The sequence below is a fragment of the Osmerus mordax genome, chromosome 20 (assembly GCF_038355195.1).
Source record: "Osmerus mordax isolate fOsmMor3 chromosome 20, fOsmMor3.pri, whole genome shotgun sequence".
Taxonomy (NCBI): Eukaryota; Metazoa; Chordata; class Actinopteri; order Osmeriformes; family Osmeridae; genus Osmerus; species Osmerus mordax.
In genome coordinates, this window is record NC_090069.1 from 6,247,948 (window position 1) to 6,270,935 (window position 22,988).

General features: G+C 42.0%; 3 protein-coding genes across 8 annotated transcripts; 2 read left to right on the forward strand and 1 right to left on the reverse strand.

Annotated features, from left to right (window-relative positions):
* Nucleotides 1-941: 941 nt before the first annotated feature.
* On the forward strand, nt 942-8,589 carry ash2l (ash2 like, histone lysine methyltransferase complex subunit). The gene is made up of 17 exons (XM_067258037.1): nt 942-1,000; nt 1,311-1,377; nt 1,497-1,642; nt 1,786-1,874; nt 1,974-2,068; nt 2,288-2,383; nt 3,638-3,733; nt 3,873-3,948; nt 4,218-4,235; nt 5,335-5,434; nt 5,625-5,842; nt 5,935-6,102; nt 6,227-6,420; nt 6,500-6,592; nt 6,762-6,860; nt 6,977-7,036; nt 7,841-8,589. Exons 1-17 carry the CDS (start codon nt 942-944, stop codon nt 7,946-7,948), a joined length of 1,782 nt encoding a protein of 593 aa, XP_067114138.1. The 3' UTR covers nt 7,949-8,589.
* Nucleotides 8,560-14,779, reverse strand: LOC136964100 (G protein-coupled receptor kinase 5-like). 6 transcript variants are annotated; one of them, XM_067258031.1, is made up of 16 exons: nt 14,683-14,754; nt 14,374-14,537; nt 13,007-13,102; nt 12,795-12,907; nt 12,620-12,697; nt 12,352-12,449; nt 12,115-12,207; nt 11,774-11,837; nt 11,374-11,589; nt 11,100-11,290; nt 10,699-10,736; nt 10,150-10,239; nt 9,809-10,017; nt 9,515-9,652; nt 9,229-9,366; nt 8,560-9,150 (listed from the first exon to the last, which is right to left on the reverse strand). In XM_067258031.1, the coding sequence occupies exons 2-16, from the start codon at nt 14,423-14,425 to the stop codon at nt 8,623-8,625; spliced, it is 2,142 nt and encodes a 713-aa protein (XP_067114132.1). In that variant the 5' UTR covers nt 14,426-14,537; nt 14,683-14,754; the 3' UTR covers nt 8,560-8,622. The 6 variants fall into 6 exon arrangements, with proteins under 6 accessions (XP_067114132.1, XP_067114134.1, XP_067114133.1 ...); XM_067258035.1 differs by having other exon boundaries at nt 8,688-8,935; nt 9,013-9,150; nt 11,449-11,589; nt 14,374-14,779; XM_067258034.1 differs by having other exon boundaries at nt 8,688-8,935; nt 9,013-9,150; nt 14,374-14,779.
* Nucleotides 14,780-15,565: 786 nt separating this feature from the next.
* LOC136964196 (dual specificity protein phosphatase 26-like) lies at nt 15,566-21,061 on the forward strand. Its single transcript, XM_067258197.1, has 4 exons — nt 15,566-15,661; nt 16,081-16,259; nt 18,053-18,264; nt 18,455-21,061. Exons 2-4 carry the CDS (start codon nt 16,081-16,083, stop codon nt 18,658-18,660), a joined length of 597 nt encoding a protein of 198 aa, XP_067114298.1. The 5' UTR covers nt 15,566-15,661; the 3' UTR covers nt 18,661-21,061.
* The last annotated feature ends 1,927 nt before the right edge of the window (nt 21,062-22,988 follow it).

Below are 22,988 nucleotides of genomic sequence, written 5' to 3' on the forward strand. Positions count from 1 at the left end.
GTGTGTTAGCAGCAGCTGGTATTGTTGAAGCCAGAAGGATAAAGCTGCTAACCTACCCACATAATGGGACCGTGTTAGTTTAGCCTAGTACCAGCAGGCTAGCAACTCAAAAGTGATATTAACTGGTAATAAGTAGGCCTATATGATCCCTTGGATAGTAATATGGCTATCCCTGTAATCTCGGCCAATGTCAGCAGTCAACTATGCATGGTTAGTGTCTGTATTAAATTGATGAATTACTGTGCAGGAAAAACAGGCAGGCAGGCAGTGTCCCTACCAAAGCTGAGACCAAACCTACGCCCTTGCCCGTCCTAGAGCGACCACCACACTCAGTAATGCATATACAGTGCATCTAGGCTACATGTAATTGAAAGCATTCTGAAAGACTAGCTACTTACAGGGGGGTGCTGGTGATGTTTTCTGATTGTCTTTTTACTCTGTATAACTCGAGACAACAATCGTCTCAGTATGTCTGCGCCTCGTCTCATGCATTCGCCGTGACACTTGCGCATTTCAGCCATTTGTCACGCTATCACGCAACAACTCATGCATTTCAACCATTTCTCACGCTGAGAATTAAGGGATAACTTTGCCCGCTATAAAAGTAAGTAGCAGGTAGGCCTAATCTCACCATAATAAAGTTATCACGAGTTTTTACTTATGGGAACTTTATCTTCATAAACAACAGCCTTCTCGCTCGCTTAGACTTAGAAACCCATTACAGGCCAAACCAAATGAACTCGTGGTTCAAGGTGATAGTGTGTGTGATGTGTGAACCGTTAGAAATTGTAAGCTATGAGTTGGCATGTGAGTTTAATCATAGAGCAGTGGTTCTCTATGGAGCGGTAATGCACTTCATTAACGCTGGTTGCAATCTGCCAAACCTCAGAAGAAGAAGACGAAGAACTCTCGCGGTAGTTCCCATTTCATTGATTTGAAACATGGCGTCGGAGGAAGAAGCGGGCAGTGCATCTGTTGTTGAACCGGAGTCTGGACAAGGGTTTGTCTTCCTTTTATAAATTTTCTCTTCGAGTTTGGCGTTTATTTCGCTCTGTGTTTTTTCGTGTGCATATTATACACATTAATATATGTTAATTATGTGTAGCATCGAGACTCTAAACCAGATAGCCTCAGGCTAACGTTGCTGGTTTAATTTGCTAGCACTACCTAGCTAACAAGCTAGTATGTCCTACTTCTCTGTTACCATCGATTGCTATCCTATGTTGCCAGTTTCTTTAAGTAATTCAGACTTCGTAAGTGTCTTTGCTCAACAGCTTGCTAAATGTGTATTTTGCTTCATTTACTTTCAGTGATGCGGCATTTGGAGACTTGTCAGCCAACATGGAAACAGAGTCCTCAAATGGGAAGGAAGCAATGGTATTAGCAAGCGAGTATTTTACAAAGCATTACCGTACACCCTATATCAATGGCATGTAAAAGACGATTCACCCCCAGAACTTTTGGGAAATTCTCAGCAAAGCCTCAATGTCTTTCAGGACACAGGGGGTGAGGGCTCGGAGGCTGCTGATGCTTTGACTGGTTCAGGAGATGAGGAGAGTGGAAGGCAGCTGGGAGACGTGGAGCTGCAGTGTGCCCTGTGTATGAAGTGGTTTACCGCAGAGAGCTTCAGCATCGACACTGCGTAAGTCCGACTGACTTGGGTGTTCAAGTTCAACTCGGGAAATAAGTTTCCCTTGAGACAGATCGAGGTTGATATACTATTGGAAGCCAGCTATTCAAGCCAGATTTCTCCCCGGTTAATGGTTTACACTCTTTCTCTTTCAGAACTTGTCTTCCGTTCATGACCAACTATGTGTTTCACTGTAATGTGTGCCATCACAGCGGCAACACCTACTTCCTCAGGAAACAAGCCAGTAGGTGTTTATAGATCCATCTTAGTTTTTTGCTATCCAGAATAATACAATCTTTTTATCAATCGAATGCTAACCAATTATGACACTTGTCACTCTCAGACTTGAAGGAGATGTGCCTCACAGCTCTGGCTAACCTAACATGGCAGTCAAGAACACAGGAGGAGCATCCTAAGACCATGTTCTCCAAAGACAAGGTGCGTCTGATACAGCTGAAAACCTTTTTCCGGGTTTGTTCAATATTTAATCACTGGACCATGTTTATAAACATTCCCTCTTGCTTGTCTGGCGTTAGTCATCTCGTGGTTGTCCTCTTCTTCCTATAGTAAATGTACTGTGTATGTAAATATGCAATAACAGCGTTCAGACATGAAGATAGAATGTTATTGTCTCTGTTTCATTGTTCGTGGTTTCAGGACATCATACCTTTCATTGATAAGCACTGGGAGTGCATGACCACCCGCCAGAGACCAGGAAAACTAACCTGGCCCAACAACATAGTGAAGACTATGGTGAGTTAAGCCATCATGTTACTTGGCCCAAAGTAGGGTCCAAATGCCAAGGTTGGGAAAGGAGCCAGTATGTTCCTCAAAGCTAAATCCTATTTCTTTTTACATGTGCAGGGCTCAACGTTAACATTCTTTGCATTTTGTTTGAAACTTACTGGCCCCCCCTCCAAAAGTTGTAATTTATCATTGTTACAACAAAATCAAAGACTTATAAGTGATGTTATTCTGTTAACAAGTTTAACCATTTATTAAACACATCCTGGATATAAAAAGAAAAAAGATGAAATCACATTTCTAGTGATGAAAAATAAAAAGGTAATAGTCAGCAAAACAATTGACTTTTAACCTCAAACATGACGTGCTCTCTCCCATGCTGACAGCCATCTCTGCACAACTCTGTCTGGCTGAAACCTCTGGTCCCTCAATGCTAATATATAAAAGCTTCCATAGCATTTCATCAGTATGATACTGAGTACCCAAGTCGACACCATTCTTCTGCTGCAGTTCAATAGCCCGGGGGAACGAGGCGAACGGCTGGCCCGTCTTAATGACGTGATATGCCGTTGTTATAAGTCGTGCAATAACACAATGGGCATCTGCATTTAAATTCCTGACCAGCATGGTCAACGGCCTGGAAGATGGATTGTCAACCAGCCGCTTAACTGCTATTAGCATAGCTGGTCAGGGATCGTTTTCTGTGTAAAAATATCCACTTTTGTCTGCTTTAGACGGGAGCATACGACAGACGACACAGTGCATCTTAGTTACATTAAAAAAAGTCGCTTCCGTTTGAACTCGTAGCTCTCCTTCCCTTCAGTGTCTCGCGCCAGTTGTTAAAAAATGTATCAGAATCAGAATCAGAATCAGAAAGGGATTTATTCGCCATGAAAGTTTGCACAGACAAGGAATTTGCTTTGGCAGGAAGGTGCATACAATAAACATATACCTATTGAGTATGCAATGTATTGAGATTAGAGAATTATAATTTGACAACCACTTGTCACTCACTACTCAACTCTTGATTAGCCCAAGGTGCGCCCCACGAGCTGCAAAGTTATTTGTGCATTTAGCAGATACCAAAACATGCAGGAAGTTTTACAATGAGATTTTTTTCCAATCAATGCTTTGCAGTGGCCCGATCGGGACAGTGAGTTGCTAGTTTAACTGTCCCAACGTTACTTTTTACTGGCCCCGGGCCATCGTTATGGTCGAGCCCTGATGTGGAAAAAGAACAATGTGTTTGTGTGTGTGTTTCAGAGTAAAGAGCGGGATGTGTTTTTAGTCAAGGAGCACCCTGATCCTGGAAGCAAAGATGCAGAAGAAGACTACCCTAAGTTTGGCCTCCTTGACCAGGTATGCTCACACACATGCCATGCTGTCTGTCCCTTGTGCTCCCCTTTCCCTTTAACAAAGGGTAACTTTGGTTTCTGCGAAAGAGACTGTAATTATTCTGCCTGTTCAGATTACTGAAGATCTCTGGTTTACTCATTAGGATCTGGGAAACATCGGCCCTTCATATGACAACCAGAAACAGACAACAGCTGCTCCCACTGCAGGTGGAGTCAACGGTATGCTAAAAAGATGATTACAAACCACTTACTAGCTCCACATTGGCCACATTTGCCCCATTACAATGTGTGAAATCTCTCAGGCTGTGCCAAAAGAATGTACATGTTTTAGTTTATCCACACAGTTAGTCTTGAGATGTTTTTTTTTGTGTGCTTTCTTGCAACCTTTTATATAAAAAAATCCTTAAGGGTAAAATGGTGTATAGGTGCTGTTTTGAATGTTTACTTGATGAAGCAAGCAATCCTCAGTGATGTGTGTTGTGTTCCAGGTGGATCTACTTTCTCAGGTGAATATGTGGTGTTTTAGCCTCTGGGCCAGAGCGGTGTGATTTGGTGCTCTTTATACCTTCTTCCTCTTTGTAGAGGTTGCCCCTTAGCCACAGATCTAACGTCAGCATTGCCTCACCCAGATCCATGTCTAGTAACTAGGCAGCAGTGCAAACTGACCTTACATCAGTAACTATGAGCAACCCGGGCTGGGGGTCAATTCTGTTTAAATTCAAGAAATGAAATATTGGGAGGAAATATATATATAATTGGGTACCAAAATATTCTTGTCTATTAACATTTAAATTCTTATTGGGGAAAAATTGAATTGACTTAACCCAAATGGGCACAATTGTCCTAGGCCAATCTTAACCCTCCTTCTGCTCCCTGCATTACGTTTGGTGCTGTGATGCTTTTGCACTTATGGTTGGACTGACTGTTTCCTCTTGTTCTGTTGGCTTGCTTCTCCGGGGTCACTGATTTACCCCAACCGGTGATCCTGGCTTTGCCTCAACGATGCTCTATCCTCCATCTATTATGCTTCTCTTGACAAAAGCCTTGTGGAGTCGAGTGTCATGTTACATTAACACTTTTGGCTTTGAATTGATCCAAATCTCTCAAACAGGCCTACACCCTCCCTCATGTCCTCCTCTCATCCCTAAAAGACAGCCCTCTGCCCCTGTACCACAGGGGAACACTTCACTTAGATATGGAAAGATCAAATAGGCATTTGTAGGCAGCGAGTATTAATATCTGATGTGAAGTTGTCCATCCGTTGCCTACTACATCAACCTAATCCATTTCTAAGGAGTAACAGGGAAGATGTAAGGCAGTCTCAGGGATAGGAGTTCATTTTAAACAGGACGAGGTGAATATGAGATGAAAAAGAGGAACAGAAGGGGGGCTGATAGCGTTGGAACTGATCAACTAATCCCTGCTGCACCTTTCCCTTCACTACAAACATGTGTCGTAATGTACGACCTACTTAGTCTGGCTGATCCTCTACCTGTATGCCAAGGCCACAGTCTGGAATATGACAGATAGATGTCTATGGTGTAGTATGTGTGTATGGCACTTTAAAATAACTTTGTTCCCTCGGTGTAACATGTGTGTGTGAAGGCGTTCTGGCCCCAGGCCCGGGGAAGGGCAGAGGAGCCAAGCGCAAGCAGCAGCAGCAACAGGAAGGAGCGACAGCTGGAGCGGCAAAAAGGACACGCAGGTAGAAGTACAGACAATATGTACACACACACACAGCACCCTTAATGCCATAAACAGATGGCCCTGTACAATGTCACTCAATGTCTACTATGGAACACATTTGATTTTAAACAAATATATAGTGATATTGCCTTGTCTGCCTTTCCTCATTCTTTCCTCCTTCTGCCCACCACCTTCCCAACTCTCTGCAGTGATCCCCTGTTCTCGGCTCAGCGTCTCCCCCCTCATGGCTACCCCCTGGAGCACCCATTCAACAAGGACGGCTACCGCTACATCCTGGCAGAGCCGGACCCTCACGCGCCCGACCCGGAGAAGCTGGAGCTGGACTGCTGGGCCGGCAAGCCCATCCCCGGGGACCTCTACAGGGCCTGTCTGTACGAGCGGGTGCTGCTAGCTCTGCACGACCGAGGTCTGTTTGAAATACACTGGATGAATACACGCCAAACCCGTTCAATAGATGCAGCGCTAACGTGAGAAGTTCTTTCGCCCGTGTGTTTTCAGCCCCCCAGCTGAAGATCTCGGACGACCGCCTGACCGTCACGGGAGAGAAGGGCTACTCCATGGTGCGGGCGTCCCACGGCGTCAGGAAAGGCGCCTGGTACTTTGAGGTGTCCGTTGACGAGATGCCCCCCGACACCGCGGCCAGGCTGGGGTGGTCGCAACCCTTGGGTCAGGACCTTCTCAACTCCTCTCTTTCTCTCCCATCAGCTACTCGTGTGGGCCACTCTGGGACACAGCAGTGTCTTGTATGCGTTTGTCCTTATATTTGTCTTCCAATGTGCACGTGTTGTAGGTAACCTGCAGGCTCCCCTGGGCTACGATAAGTTCAGCTACTCCTGGCGCAGTAAGAAGGGCACACGGTTCCACCAGTCTCTAGGGAAGCACTACTCCTCAGGCTACGGCCAGGGAGACACCCTGGGCTTCTTCATCGACCTGCCCGACGGGACCGAGACGGCCAAGGCCCTGCCGGATACATACAAGGACAAGGTGAAGCTACTTTTTATTGGGGGGCGGTGGGTTGCATTGGGCTTGACTAAACATCTCCAGTGTGTTCCTCCCACCCCAGGCATTGATCAAGTTCAAGAGCTACCTGTACTTTGAGGAGAAGGACTATGTGGACAAAGCAGAGAAGAGCCTGAAGACCGTCACCCCAAGCAGGGTGAGAGATCTTTGAGACCTTGCTCAGTGTCCAGTAATGAATCACAAATTAAATGATGTGGTACATGAGACAGTTTGTTTTAAAAACCAAAACAACAACGGAACTCTAAACTGTTTAGGTGCTGAGGTTTGGTGCTGTTGTGGTTGACCACTTCTGTTTTCCTGTCTAGATGTTTTTCTACAAGAACGGGGTAAACCAGGGTCTGGCCTATGAGAACATGTTCGAGGGGCTCTACTTTCCTGCCATTTCCCTTTACAGGGGCTGCACAGTAAGTAAAACACACACCGTATTAAACACTGATAAACAATTGTAGCTGTGAGAAATACTAATACAGTTATGTTTTTTTAACATATGTAATGATTATTGGTTTTGTTTTTGTCTCAGGTCTCTGTTAACTTCGGGCCGCATTTCAAATACCCCCCTAAAGACATCAAATATCAGCCGGTGAGTTCCCTTTCTCTGACACACATACACTTTTTGGCATTGAGTTTCTGTATACAATTTCTAGTTAGGGTTGCAAAAGGGCAGAACATTTTAAGAAACTTTCCACTTTCCAAGCTAAGCTTGGGAAGTTTTGACATTTTCAAAGTTGGACAATTCACAGGAATTAATTGCAATGTGGTGTTATTTATACAATCTGTATCCTAAACATAAAAATAAACATTTTGCTTGGTAATAAGCCGAAATCCTTGCAAACTAATACAAATGTAAAAAAAAAGAAAGACATTTTTGATGTAAAAAATTGAGAGTAGAATTTAATAGATTATTTAATTGAACAGAAAATGTACTTGATGTAGTCTATGGGCTCATGCAGCAGTGTGTCTTTAGTAGTCCTGTTTGTAGTGTGCAGAATTCTAGAAATTACCTGTGCATGCAGGGGGTGTGGCCTCAGTAGCCCAGCAGTGAGTAGTGTGTTGTGTGCATGATTTGTGGAATGTGCAGGGTAGAAATTAAACTGAATTTGCATAAAATCTGCAATAGCTGATTTCTATTTGTTAGCTGTTTCTTTTATTATTTTTATTAATTGCCCGTCAATTTCCATATGTTCCTGCTAATTCCCATGGAAAGTTTCCAACGTACATAATTCCTGAAATTTTGCAACCCGAGCTGAACCTTTCCAGGCATAGAATATAAAGGACCAAAAAGTTGTTTTGAGCTTTTTGGGTGTGAAGTGGGCCCAGCCTGATATAATGGAGCTCAAATGAAAAGGAAAACCCCTTTGTCTGACAGCCTTATCTTCTCCCCCAGATGAGTGACATGGGTTGGGGTGCAGTAATCGAGCACACGCTGGCAGACATGCTGTACCATGTTGAAACAGAGGTGGATGGGAGACGCAGCCCCCCCTGGGAGGGATAGTAACACACACACACACACAATTCAACATTGCCATCCAGTCAGTGCACACCAGACAGACTGGGGTCTCTTCAACAAATGCAATCAAAGGAAGTTGTTTACGGACCAATTCATGAAGTCTGGAGTGAAGCCTAGAAAGGATACAACACTGTCCTGCTCAAACTGTCTTGATTTATTTTGAATAAACCCATTTTCTAAAAACATGGATGCACATACAGTTCATGTAGATTAAGAACATGTTAGTTCAAAGTGCTGCGGTTACTGATTTAGGCTCTTAAGATTCCATATTAGAGTCCACATAGGACATGATAGCTATACATGGTTCACAGTCATCGGGTTATAATCTGTTATGAGATTTAAAATTGTGATTTAAAAGCTAGCAGTGCTCAATTCATTCAGTTCAATTTAATATGTCAATTTAAAATGTCACAAAATGACATGCTCCTTGTGAAACTCACTGGGCACCAAATTAGAAAACATTCAACATAACTTGATACTTCTGTTTGTTGTCGTTATACCTGCTCCTGTTTTTATAGATGTAACAATTTTGTAAGCAATTTTAATTGTTTGTTATTGAATGGTGGTCATTATTTTGGGATGTGTTTTGTGTTCATTCTTGTTTTAATAAAATAACATAAATTTTATCACTGTAGCCTGTTTTCCTTTTAAATGTGGACCTACAAATCATATTGGAGCATTGACATATGAAATATAACATCTCTATTGAATTGTGAGTTGGTAAGGCAAATGAAGAAACATGGAACAATCACAGATTCATACAATGCTCCCCGTTGGAGTTTGGAACTCTTGTACAGTGAGTTGATGTTGATCAAAACAGAAGGTTCTAGATCAAGCCCTGGTTGTAGTGCAACGTGTGTACTCCTAGAGGGCAGTACTGATCCTGCCTGCTGAGTCAATGTAGCTGTTGTCCTTACTAGATGTGTACTGTAAACTGGATTGTCCACTTCCATTACCTGACTGCTCAGGATTCTGTAACATAAACGTGGTATGGTGTTACTCACAAATATTTGAGTGTGTTGTGTGTGTGTGTGTGTGTGTGTTCTTACAGGCCTCCGGCGGATGCGATCTAGCAGGCTGCGTTTGGAGGTCTCGGGGTAAGTTGCTTGGCTCCAGTCCAGGTCTGGGGGTCGTGACCCCTTGGGCCCAAACAGATTCAGCTCCTTGAAACACTCCGTCTCAATTATCTATAGGAAAGGGTTTAGGAGGTATTTAGCAGCTGAGAGAGAGATTGCACGGTCTATCATTGTTCGTCATTCCTTTACCTCATTTTGCCAGGAAATAGGAACGCAACCCATGTTGAACTTTTTGTAGAAGTCCTTGTCTGCTTGGTTTAAACTGACACCCTTTACAGTGGAGAACTCATCAATGTCCTGGACATCATGGCAATACACCAATCTAGGCTACAAGGAAAAGGAAGGAAGAGTAGGAAGTTCAAATGTTACATATGAAATAAAGCCAAAAAATTAAATTCATTTTGTAATCAAACAGAGGACTTGTGGTCATCTGAAATAGTTTTGTTACAAACTATCAGGTTTTATGTTTTTTTACATCAGGTTTAAATGGTGGCTCAATGAGTCCAGCTTCCAGCATCCTGAAGTTGATGGTGTTGAAGAAGGGATGAGACTTCACCTGTTCGACCCCAGATGACTGACAGCCCAGCCTGTGCTTTGGGTCCTTGTTTAACAGCTGTAGACAGACAGAAGGGTGCCATCTCAATGACACTGACTCATCAGTGAACTGGGAGACATGAAGGTGAAACAGCACTACAGTGGACCTTAAAGACTTGACTTGAACAACTGGCCTGCTTAGTGTGTGGAAAGGGAGTGAACCCTGGAGCCTCACCGATCGGCACAGGTCTGACGCCTCGCAGCTAAACATCTTCCCATAGTCCTCCTCTTCTTCCTGTGTCCTTCTCTCCATCTCGGGTCTCTTGACACGCTCGTTCGCCTCCCGAAAAGGGGGTTTCCCCGCAGTCATCTCGTACACAAGACAACCCAGGCCCCACCAATCAGGACTCATCCCATAATGCTCGTTTGCAATCACCTCTGGAGCTGAGGGTAAAAGCCAAGTCACTTCAAGGGGAAAGTAAAACTCGTCTCACTGTTTTACGACTCAGAGATGAAAAAAAGAAAAGGGAGAGACAGTTGTAAGGAAGCACTTTTTCGGTTTATCTGAAAACATACCCATGTAGCCCACAGTGCCTACACGGCCTTGTGCCAGTTCCCCCCCTGACAGTTTCAGTGCCAGACCCAGATCAGAGATACGAATGTGTCCTGGGAGTAGATAAGAACAGGATAAACAGCTCAGACAAACGTGTATCATATTACTATATATCATGTACTAAATCGATTCCTGATGTATCCGTCAATCATAGGGTCTCATGTTGTTTTCATGATTCACTCCACGGACGTCTCACTAAATGTGCCCTCAGTTGAAAACATCAGGCAAAACATAAGCATTTACAACAACAAAAGCAAAGTGGTTGCTAAACTAAAAGGTTCAAATTAATTTCACTTGTCTTCACATGCTTCAACCTTCCCTTACACGTTGCCGATAGTCTTAGATGGCAGTTGATAACTAATCATTATGAACTTCCTCAAAGTTATTTTTACTTGTAATGATGAGGTCCAAACCAGATTTATTTCCTCCTACCATGAAGTAGAACATAGCGTCACTGTTAATTAAGTTGACATGAGAACAAAGGAGGGAGGGGAGGGTGAGGGTACACATACCATTGTCATCCAATAGAATGTTCTCTGGTTTCATATCCCTGTAACATAGTTTTAGTAGAAATCAAAAAGTGGTAGGTGTGTATTACAAATACTGTACAGGACAGTGAACTGTTAAGTACTTCAATAAAAAGGTACTCTGTTCTTAAAATATTTTTAAACCCAAAAAGAGTACTTTTTAGTACAATGATGCCAAACTTACTTTTGCCAACATGATTAAGATAAACAAGATGTGCTAAACAAAAGGTTTTACACTCATACCCGAGATGGCCTGCCTTCTGTGCCTTATCTTTAAATGTATACTGTACAGATAGAAAAGTCATCTTGTGTCTTAATATAATCTGTGTTGTGTGTTGCCTGTGAAGTACACCTTAACAATGATGATAAGCAGATGACACACTGACCTGTAGACAATGTCGTTCTGATGCAAGTGATGCAGACCGCAGCAGACCTGTGCTGCGTAGAACTGCACCCTCTCTGAACTGAGCCCTGGAGAGCCCATGTTGTAGATGTGGAACTTAAGATCTCCTCCATCCATCAAGGTCAGCACCAGACAGAGGGAGTGCTTTGTTTCATAGGTATAAGCCAGACTCACCTACAAGGGGTGCAGACACACACTTGGGTAAGTGCACACATATGCACAAAGGTGATCTGTTATTTTGACGGAACGGTACACACCAAGTGAGGGAAAACAAGGGTTACAGAGAGAGAGCAAAAGCCAGAGAAAAAAAACAGTAGTTTGAGAAACACAACCACAAATCTGCTGTCAATCATCTCCAGTAACTGCTTCTCGTTGTGCGCCAGAGTTTCTCCTTTGCGTTTCTTCATGTGGGTCTTCTCCAGCTTCTTGCACGCATACATCTTCCCAGTCGCACGCACCTGACACGCCCATACCTGGGAGACATGGGGAGATGGGGGGCTAATGTAGTGCTTCAGACGATGAGGTGTTTGATGGTTATTAATGTGCCATAAGACATACACTGATGAGGTTGAGGATTTAACAGATGACTGCATCACAGCTATGATGATGATGTACTGTTTTAGTTAATAATTTCTTAAGATTCCATTGTGGCTTTACCTCTCCGAAGCCTCCCTTCCCCAACAGCCTGTACTGTCTGAATGAATACTTTGTAACAGGCTGCCTGTAAGTGGGAAGTTAGAGAGAGAACACAGATTGACTGAAAATTGAAGATATCACAAGATGCCTCCTGTCTGGAAGATGGCATAAAATCTTAAACACACGTTTATTTCAAAAAGGTCTTGCTGGTTTAACAAAAAAAACATTGTAATCCCTAATGAAGTCACTTACACCACAAAAGGATGTGTCTAATCTATTCAAAGACTAGATGACTACATCTCTCACTATACAAGCATGCAGGTGTACAGAGATCGACCTGGGAATTCACAGTACACACTGACCTCTCTACCATCTTCCACTGCAGAAAACGTTCAAAGTACATGCTTTGCTGATACTGAAAAAAGGGGTATCCTCTCAGGCACTCATGCAGGGCACTGTTGCAATGTAAAACACAGAGAAAAGTGAGCACACTCACACACAAGGATACTCACACAATCCCATTCAAACACACTGATGTAAATATGCTAGTTCACATACTGTACACTCACACCCACATCAAAAATGCAACTTAAACTCACTTTCTGCACTCAGTGAAGGCTTCATTACAAGGAAGAACCTCCAAATTATCCCTGCACTTTTGTCCATGGCTCACTACCAACTGCACACAGTAAGAGGACTACAACACAGAGATAAACACACACAATGAAGCAAGTGCCCACAAAATAAATAAGAAATAAATTATACAAATGAAGAAAATTTGCATTTGAAAAAGTATACGCTTATAACACAACATGTAATTATGTCCCTATTAACATACTGTGGAGTGTGTTAGCATGAAAATAGTACCTGGCTACTTAGAAATTTGGTAATGATTTGAAAGCCAAAACTTCTTCTGTCCTCGTCTGATTTCATGTCCCAGGTATCCTAAATCAAACAGAACAGCAAACACAGTGAGAGACTTTCATATTTGCAGGTGATGGTTCGAGTAAAAAATAAATGTGCTTGCTTAAGGGCTACTTACCATTGCATCAAACAAAGCATTGCAGTGCTGAAGATCAGGCCTAGTCTCACAGAAAAGACGAAACAGCTCTCTGCCAATCGGCTGCTTCACGCACATACTTGTATAATCAAGCACTAAAAGAAGAATACACACCAGATAAGCGACATTATCACTCACCCCACACAGACAGGTTTGCATATGTTTTGTAGACAATCACAAACACACACACTGACCAATAGTTTTGGCCAGCTCTGAACACTGACTAATATGAGGGAAGCGTAGCAAATCTTTCCATTTCCAGCTCCTTCCTTTCCCTTTAGCCCCTCCGCCTACACAGAAAGACAGTGCATATTAGATCCTGTAACAAAACATGAAAACGACAAAATATACAATTGGTCTGAGAGAATATGCTATTACTTTACTTTTGGGAGTTCTAAGTTGAAAGATTTAAATACATGAGACGTGCGATATGTTGACCTGGCTTATAAATGATGAGGCCATGAACCAGGAAACCAACATAGATACACACCTCAAACGGTGGAATGAATCTCCCACACGACCTACCCACATATCCAGCCATAAGCACACATGCACAGACACACACACAGACAAACACACACCCAAAAATGTAGCATATGCAGATATACTAAAGGCCCTAAAGGATTTCATTTAACTTAAAATAAAATACAATTGTTTTCAGTGTGTGGATGTGTGCATGCATCTGTATGGGATTGATGCGTGGGTGGGTCATGGGGGAGGAGGATGTAGATTTCCTTGACAGTCTGGTTCCAAACCTTAGCATGCTACACTACAGTTATTAATCTACAAATAGCTCAAAGGGAGGGACTAAACCCTGTGTGACCACATAACTCTACACCTTACTCTCAGAAAGTCAAGTCTCACAAACTGAAGTTTCAACATGCTGCTATAAATAGAAATAGCTCTCCCTGTCTGCAGGTGTCATCGGCTGCTGATGTCACCTACCACACTTCCTGAAGAGGTGTCTAACCTGTTTGCAAACTTTATCAGTCACTGCTCAAACACAAACACACACACACACTTACCTATTCTTGTGAGAACTTACAATGCAGTCCCTTTCAAAAGAATGTTTTCCATTACCTCTAACCCCAACCTTATCTCAAAAACCTAACCGGAACCCTTGCTTCTAACCCCAATCCTAAAACTATCCCTTCTAACCATAACTAATTCTAACCCTGTAGACTCTACAGTACAGTGTAGAGGACATTTGTGAATTCAACCCATAGCATACCTCATGATTACCAACTATTGTGAGAGAAATGAAGACAACTTTATATAACATTAAATATGAAATATGCAAACTGATACTATAATCTTTTTGAATTTAGGAGGGGTAGGAGTGGCCAACAGGTCAACTTTCAGTAAGAAGTTGTAAACCAATGCGCACCAGCTGTTTCCTTGTTTCCTCATTCCTCAATAAGATGTTTTGGATATCTCATACACATGGAGATGTGATTGTTGTACATTTCATAAACCACCGTTAATTTATGTAATGCTAAACAAATAAAGGCAAAATAACCCGATGTCCTTAGCATCATATCAAACGCAAGCAGTGTCTTACCTCCCCTGGCCCTGATAAGAGCACTATTTGCTACCATGCTTTCAATCTCCATCGGGGTACGGTAAATTTACCAGAGCTGTCAGTCAAAAGGGAAACGCTTCTTCCAAATCCTTAGTTAAAAATCCTTCTCTTTCTCACATTCCAATGGCTCTCAAATCAAAATCCTGAAAGGCACATTTCTCATGGATTTTTGTTTGGTAAAATAGTACACTTTACAAAATCAAAAAATGCGAGCGCAATAAAAAAAATCTGAATAACTGGATGAGCTTTTCCAAAGCAGATTGCTTGACAGGTGTGCAGATTCCTAACCAGTATCCTCACGATCCTCCTGAAGTGTGTTGCATTGGCAGGTTCTGCGCTCTTCGAATAGCCTCCTAATGAGGGATGTGTGTGGTTTCCTTGTTGTGTATAGTGTCACATTCGTGATTGTAAGGTATCAGGGAACTTAAGCTACTCCTTTCTGCTGATTCGCCTACTATTTAGGAGTGTCCATGTGGCCTACCTGGGCACGCCCCTAGTCGAGACTAAGGTCTTCTGCAGCAGGATCATAGGAGAAAAAAATAAATGGCCTTCATCAAGTTATAATATAATATGCATGATTAGCATTGGACTATTTGCACCTGCTGAAAATTGTTTACTCCATTGACGTATTCTTATTAGGCCTATCCAATATTTTATGAGCCGCGTAGCCTATATTTCTAGTTTAACAGCGCCCACTTGAGGCCAGCATCCCTTTTAAATCCATTATGTGGGATCATATTCGCAGATATACAAACAAAAAATCTGAAGTAGGCCTACATGGTTTATAGATAGGGTATGGTTTTGTTGTACTCTCTAACGTACTCTGAAGACTTCACAATAATTGCATGCATCTCCTATTATTCATAAAATGGGTCCAATTTCAGAAATCAGCTATTGCCTTTACTATAGCCTAATTTATTGCTTGTTCATTTCCTGCTATAGCCTAAACATTAGTCTACATTTAACAGCATCCTTATTTTGATTGCAATAACCCCAAAGTCAGTGTGAGCAGACATATAAGGTTCTAAAAAAAAAGTTGTCGCAGATTTCAACGTAACCTGTTGATGGTGAATGTGAATGTCTGTGTACGGACTACATGTGCATTATCCACAACTGTGTTGTATGGGATATCCACCCATCCCCATCTTATAGTGAGGACATGGCCGCTAATGTGGGTTTTCTGTAGCTGTCTGAGGAAAGAGAAGGCACGGGTAGGAGAGACGCGCGCAGAATCGCACGGTTAGACGGAGACATTTTCACATGAGAGGTGGGTTGATCCATTATCTAGTCGATTTGTTAGATTATATTTTAGATGAAAGGCGCCATTGTGTGTTGCTATACGGATAATAGAAATCCTTGTTAGGCCTACAGTTTTGAAATCAGTATATAGAATATTAGTGAGAAATTATTATTCTGTTTTCTGTGAACTGGATAACGTTGTCGTATAACGGTGGGTTGGCAATGGAAACATGATCGAACTAAACAAAAAACAGGATCATTTTTATTGTGGATCAGGGTGCTATGTTTAGTGCTTTACTTTCCAAAAACTAATAAAGAGTGCTGTCAAATTGTTACAACCCAGATGTAGTCTAACGATTTGGTTTGAGTGTAACATCATTAATTATTGCTCTAGCATTTATATATGTTAGGCGCAGCCCAGCATCCGTTAACACGCGCGTTTTTCAGATGGCCTTCATGTCCCGGTTCTCTCGGTCGCGGAGCAGCTCAAGATCTCCCAACCGAAAAGATTCGGAGCGTGGTTCACCGATGCTGACGGTTTCCGAGCTCGAAAGACTCCTCTACACGGGAAAAACAGCATGTAACCATGCAGACGAAGTGTGGCCAAGACTCTACATTGGTGATCAGTGAGTTAAATCAGACATCGAGGCATTTCTAAATAATTACAACAATTTAAATCATGTAGGTATGCGGGCCCGGTTCTAAGGGTGGGCTGAGAGGAGCACTGCCCCCCCCCCCCCCCCCCCCTTCACGCACACACACACATATACATTTTGTATATTTCGGCTCAGCCAATGATAAAAATGTATTGTTAAAAATAATCCTTTTGACTAAACGCTGATTGGTTAGTTGGGTGGTATAAAAGTCGAGGACAGCAGCAAGATATATCCGCTGCTAAATTTCTGGGCTGCATTTCCCAAAAGCATCGTAAACCTAAATTGATCGTAGAATCCGTACGGCTCTTGAAAATGCTCGTAGATTAACGAGAGCTCCAGAGCAATCGTAGATCGCTAAATGCATCAAAGAGACTCAGTGGAGACACCATAGGCCAACCCTAAAAATATGGCTATATGGATAGGCTACTTATGGATCTTTTTTTTTTTTTTTTATTTTTTTTTACAGAAATTAAACTGAAACGGACATTTTTCAATTAACTAGGCTACACATTCCTTTCATCAAATGGTGTGAGAATTACGTAGCCTAAGCATTTCGTAGACGCATCACGCTGATTGTATACAATTTTTAACCACAAGATATAGGCTAAATGAAAAACAATCCTAATAATAAATGATATAGCCCATATAAAACGTTTTCTGTACCGACAGGAAATAATATTTTTTTGTGTAGTCTACCGTGATTAGCCTACACAATTATTTTGGTTGCAGTTTATTTAACAAAAGTATTGAAGTTGTGACAGAACACTCACATTTCCGCATCCGGGATGCGTTTTAAGTAGTTCTTAGGTCAGGTACGAACGTTCTTGTTATGATGTAGCCGGTGTGTATCGGTTTAAACTCACTCAAGTATGTAAACAGATACCCGCGTCAAGGATTAGCTAGCTTTTCTTTGGCATAGCCGGTAGAGGTCGCGCTTGGGAAGTCAGACGTGGCGTGTTCGACCCAACGAGGAGCGAACATCGGCCCGTATAACTCTGACGGAGCAAGACCACGTCTGTTGCATTAGCATGTTTGGGAAAAGTCATGATATTTATTTCTTACGTGTGTTTCCCAAATATCCTCTAATAAGAACCCTAACCCGTTTTTCTGGTTGGTTGGGCAATAAATATGTTAAATTATTTATACCCTATAGCCTTCTTTAAGGCATTGGTTAGTGTTGTAACTCAATTCTTTATCAAAATAAGATTGCACGCGATGTTTTAATGCGCACTGTCTTTTTACTTTGAAGTGACCGGGAGCATTTTCCATAAAGCAAATTTAAGCCAGGCATGTCAATTACTTTGCAGTTTATTTGGTAAACTCGCTTTTCGGAACAGCCACCCGATTTTCTGATTTTTATTTAGTATTTTACCTGATGGCTTGGATGCGACTTCCGTCAAAAATAGAAAAGCTACCGATCTCTCGCTAAGCTGCGCGGAGGGTCGCGTCTGGAACGCTTCTGAAACGCGCCTGGTGTGAACTAAAGCATTGACTAGAGTGGCCGCGATCAACCGCGATCAACGGCGATCAGCTCCGACAGTCGCGTCGCAGCCGTAACGTGCCGCAGACTCTTCCGGTGTGAATAGCCCCAACTACTAAAGTGGGCTAGAACCGGGCCTGTAGGTATCTTCTATAAAGAATGTACAACATCAACCATTTAGATATTTCTAGACTACTAAATATAATAATTTTGCCATTGATTAATGGGTCAAACAATTGGTCAACCTGTTGATCCATTGATTTCTCCTCTAATGTCCTGCCAGAGATATAGCTTCAGATCGGCGAGAATTGACCAGACTGGGCATCACACACATCCTGAACTGTGCCCAGAGCAAGTGGCGAAGTGGGGCAGAGTTCTACGCGGGTATGGACATCACTTATCATGGCATAGAGGCTCACGACTCCCCCTCGTTTGATATGAGCGTCAACTTTTACCCAGCAGCAGAGTTTATCCACAAGGCTCTTAATAGTGGAGGTTAGTGTCTTTGCATTTGTATGTGTGTGAATCTCTTTGCTTATTTATTTCCATGGAAATTCAATGTTAGCTCAGTTTTTAACTGTTTTGGTCCTACAGTTGGTTTTGATATGATCTTCTCCCTCTCTTTTTTCTCTTTCCATCTGTCTCTCTCGGTCTCTCTATGTCTCTCTCGTGTGTGTTTGTGAAGGTAAAGTGCTAGTCCACTGTGCGGTAGGAGTCAGTCGCTCTGCCACTCTTGTGTTGGCCTATCTGATGATCAGACAGAACCTCACCCTGGTGGATGCGATCAAGACGGTTAAGGACCATCGAGGCGTCATCCCCAACCGAGGCTTCCTCCGCCAACTGAACGGGCTGGACATCATCTTGAGGGACAGCCGCAAAGCTTCACCGTAGAGCCTGAATCCAAGACCCACCAATCTGTAGTCTGCAACTGGTAACTCTTTGTTGTGAGGCTGAGAAATGTATGTGTCACATCATGGAAGTTGGTGTCGACAACAGCAGGTAACATCCCCCCCCCCCCCAAGGGCTCTATTAGATCGAAACAGAAAACCAGAGACTTTCTCGTTCAAAATAATTACAGAATTTTTACTTTCGTAACCAACATTTAATATCTGTTACCTCTTTTGTATGTCACAAATATATAAATGTAAACATAACATGAATTGGAACTTGCATTCCCAACAGATCAGGAACCATTTTGCCTTGACTAAGTCTCCTTTCTGTTCTAAATTATTAGAGATCCTTGCCCTGAGATCTTACTGCTGTGTTGAAATTTAACATAGTCATCTGTGCCTGTAGAGAAACATTTTACCAACCATTGGTCTTGCCTAACATAAGTGCGTTAAGTTAAAACAATGTACACCTTGCTGTATTGGGTCTCAGTTTGAGGTACAGAATGCCTTATCAAGTGTTATTTTAACCTAGTTCTAGTTAACTCTGTTGCTAGATATAGTCCTCTGATCAGCGTGCACACACCTAGTGAATCAGGCAAAAGGGGACAAGCTCTAAGTCTACACAGATATGTAGCATTACAAAACTGTGAGGTGAATGAATATGATACAAAGTTTCAAATTACTGCTACGAAACTATTTCAATTGGGTGTTAAATGTTTATTTATGAACTCAACCAAAGGTATATGTAACTTCAAACATATAATTTTGTAATTCATATCAGTATTTTCTTACCTATCAAAGAGTAAATTATTGATGACAAATATGAAATACACAGTCAACGAAGACCTTCAGGTTAGAGTACCTTCACCACCTTGTGTCACCCAAGACTTGACTGTTAGCTTGTTCTTACCGCTAGATGGTCATAACTACTGGCGTTACATCATTCAAAGTTATTTGAAAATGCAAAAAGGCTTCATGTTCTACGAGCACGCAACTTACTGTAGGAAGGGTGTTTAGTGTGCATCACTTACACTTGTCACAATTTTGAAATGTTTCAGTCAAAGCTACCAACTGCCAGGAGAACTGCCCTATGTACTGTACAAAATGGCCGATCTATTACAGCAAATGAAAGGATTCAACCTTTTTCAAGTCCAGGACGTTTGTGTTCTGTTTGCAGGTCAGAGCAATTTATTGTCAGATACTGATCTGATTTGGAATATCTTTGATGAGGCTCTTTTGTGTCGTCTGATCGACTGATCAATACCTCAAGTATCTGCTTATTACATACTTTTGAGCATATGGTTTTTCTCATATCAAAAAGATGCCAGCGACTTAAAAAAAACAAACACCTACAGTATTTATAAGATACTAACAATGATATGGGAGCGACATGGCTCAAAGAAAATGTAGGAAACTTTACAGTAGATCAAAATGAGAGCTGGATGTGGCTGTATGGTTGACGTGTGAAGCGAGCTCTGTCTGCTTTCTGTATCCCTGTCACTTTATCACTACCACCTTTCGGTACAATATTGTACAGGTGCAAGACTAACAAGTCAATGATGTCACTGCAGCAGTTGGTAAGATGTATGCAAATGTATATTTGACTTCCCCGTCATATTATTCAAACTTGATGTGTTGTTGTCTCCCATACGATCAAGCTGGCCGGTGTGTCACTGCACACAAATCTATCAACCATAGCATTTTGTACCAATCCAATGTAACGTGTATATTCCTTAGGGTACAGTTTATTTGGAGGGACTAGGAGGGATGGTTGAACAGGGGAAGTTGAGTCTGGACTAGTTCAGAAACAACTACTGATATCTTAAACAGCTAGTTTAAAGTTCATGGATCACTGAGAGAATCTTCCAGAACGTACATTTTGTAGAGTGTAATGGTGATGTACCTGTCTTCTGTTCTATTTGGGGTTATATGCATGATAGCTAGCACCCAACCAAATTATCTCCAATCATCAAAACAAAAGGGTTGGAATAAGGCAATGAGATCAGATTTGAGTGAAGGAGCTACAGGTTGTTTCTGGACCAGGCCTTTTGTAATTGTGTTTCGCTGTGTTGTTGTTCTGTCTCTGCTGTTTGTGTCTGTGGAGGTTTTGTAGAGTGATCTGTGATTATTGTTTGTGCCTGTTTCTACTCACCAAACTGTCAATTTCTTACAAAACCCCTTTCTATAGGAATACTTGAATGATTTTTTATTCCTTATTTTTGTAGAACCGTGTGTGATAAGTTAAATGAAAGACAAAAAATAAAAGATGTAATGACGCCTTAACCTGTGTTATGAATGTTGGTTAAAAGTTGGCTTTTGATTTATCAAGAATGCTTTATTATGGCTTTTATTGTGTATTTCAAATTGTTGTTTTGATATTTCTGTAATATTTGGAATTGGAAATATATACTTCTCTCAGATGTGCCTGTTTTCTGTGGTAATTTATTTAAAGTAATTTGTCTAGCTATGTAGAACTACCAACATGGATTTGTAAGATAACCAAGTTTGCTGTTGCAACACTTCTAATTTGAGGTTACTAGTGTACAGTGCCTGTGATGCAGTGGGTGCAACACACAAACACAGATTTCTGAAACTATCCACAGTGCACAGTGCTCGTGATGAAGTAAGTGAGTATAGTTTCACCCCCACAAACATGTAGACATTTAGTTAATTACATAAGTCATCTAACATGCACAATGGTTGAGCCAGTTGTCATAGGCCCTACCCACTTTATATAGTCTTCTGTGAGCTATTTCATTTATACAGTAAATCATTTGCAAGAAGGTGACTTAATGTTATGCCAGCAGTCAGCACTGCTCACCTGGCCTTATTGTCGATATTGCAGAGTCCTCTTGTCTTTAATTTGTCATAGAAAGCGGTGCACTTCATAGGAATATAAAATTGTTCATGAACCACTCATCAGAGCAATACAGCATTTCAACTACACAGTGTCGAGGGAGATCGGTGGCTCAAGCGCTTAGTAGAACTCAGTTCAACGTCAACCGCGGCACCGCAAGTCCTTGGGTCCTAAAACGGCAGTGGCCAGTGCCTCCACTGGTACGTGACAGTAGCTAGTGGTACTATGGGGCGTGATTAGTGCCCTCACACTATGGGGCGTGATTAGTGCCCTCACACTCCAGAACTACATACAACCGTCGCTACGCCTGACAATCAAGGACGCCGCTACGCCAAGCATCTGACAATCACGGACGCCGCTACGCCAAGCGTCTGACAATCACGGACGCCGCTACGCCAAGCGTCTGCAATCACGGACGCCGCTACGCCAAGCGTCTGACAATCACGGACGCCGCTACGCCAAGCGTCTGACAATCACGGACGCCGCTACGCCAAGCGTCTGACATTATGTGGATAGCTAGGTAAGCAGCTAGCTCACCATTATGCCATATCGGTATTATCAGAGAATGTCTAGTATTATCATCTCGTGAGACCGGAAGTGACCATGTGAGGCGATCCTTCGATTAAAGTCAAGTTTTTAACATCTGTTGTCAATTTTGTCAATTAAAAGTTGTAACTAACCAAGAAGTTTCACCCATTCGTTTTTACTTTGAAACTATAATTTAAAAAGCCTTCAGGAAACTGTGCAACTGGCTGGCTAGGCAGGCTAGTTGTCATTGGTGTTTGCCAATGTTATCATCGTTGTTGAGTAAGAATATGATAGTTTGGAGAATAAGTAAAAACAAATGTGTATCGACATCCTTCTCAATTACACTAAAGTTTACTTGCTGTGCCAACTAGAATTAAATCCAATATTTTTTAATAAAAGCAGGACTCCAGCAAATAATATTGTGGAGTCAGATGGCTGAGTGGTGAGGGAGTCGGGCTAGTAATCTGAAGGTTGCCAGTTCGATTCCCGGCCGTGCTAAATGACGTTGTGTCCTTGGGCAAGGCACTTCACCCCACTTGCTTCGGGGGGAATGTCCCTGTACTTACTGTAAGTCGCTCTGGATAAGAGCGTCTGCTAAATGACTAAATGTAAATGTATTGTCCAAACATTGAAAGCAGGCACAAGGACAAGTAACTTTAAATGCAAAAACATAGTTTATGATCAAAATAGTAAGATAATCAATACATTATGACAATGTAACAAAATCAATACAGAAACTAACGCTACCTTCAGAGCAAACAATATCAACGGTATTTTAAATGCAAATAAACATAGCGCACCTAACCTGAGCAAGAATAGGAGGCTAATCAAACTGATTGGTTTAGCTTCTCCTTTTGTAAACCATCCTGCACACTAAAATAGCGACGCCGAAGAAACAATTGCCTGACACATACAAATTCAAATGGCCCATCATCGGTACTTGG

Bases quoted from the DNA above. Each gene is read 5' to 3' on its own strand.
- ash2l (XM_067258037.1), top strand. From the start codon at position 942: ATGGCGTCGGAGGAAGAAGCGGGCAGTGCATCTGTTGTTGAACCGGAG. The intron at 6,421-6,499 runs GTGAAGCTACTT...CTCCCACCCCAG, and splicing joins CGGATACATACAAGGACAAG to GCATTGATCAAGTTCAAGAG. The intron at 6,593-6,761 runs GTGAGAGATCTT...TTTCCTGTCTAG, and splicing joins AGACCGTCACCCCAAGCAGG to ATGTTTTTCTACAAGAACGG.
- LOC136964100 (XM_067258031.1), bottom strand. From the start codon at position 14,425: ATGGAGATTGAAAGCATGGTAGCAAATAGTGCTCTTATCAGGGCCAGG. The intron at 12,208-12,351 runs GTGAGTTTAAGT...ACATTGCAACAG, and splicing joins GCCTTCACTGAGTGCAGAAA to TGCCCTGCATGAGTGCCTGA. The intron at 11,291-11,373 runs GTGTGTACCGTT...CACCCCTTGTAG, and splicing joins CCCTTGTTTTCCCTCACTTG to GTGAGTCTGGCTTATACCTA.
- LOC136964196 (XM_067258197.1), top strand. From the start codon at position 16,081: ATGGCCTTCATGTCCCGGTTCTCTCGGTCGCGGAGCAGCTCAAGATCT. The intron at 16,260-18,052 runs GTGAGTTAAATC...ATGTCCTGCCAG, and splicing joins AGACTCTACATTGGTGATCA to AGATATAGCTTCAGATCGGC. The intron at 18,265-18,454 runs GTTAGTGTCTTT...GTGTTTGTGAAG, and splicing joins CAAGGCTCTTAATAGTGGAG to GTAAAGTGCTAGTCCACTGT.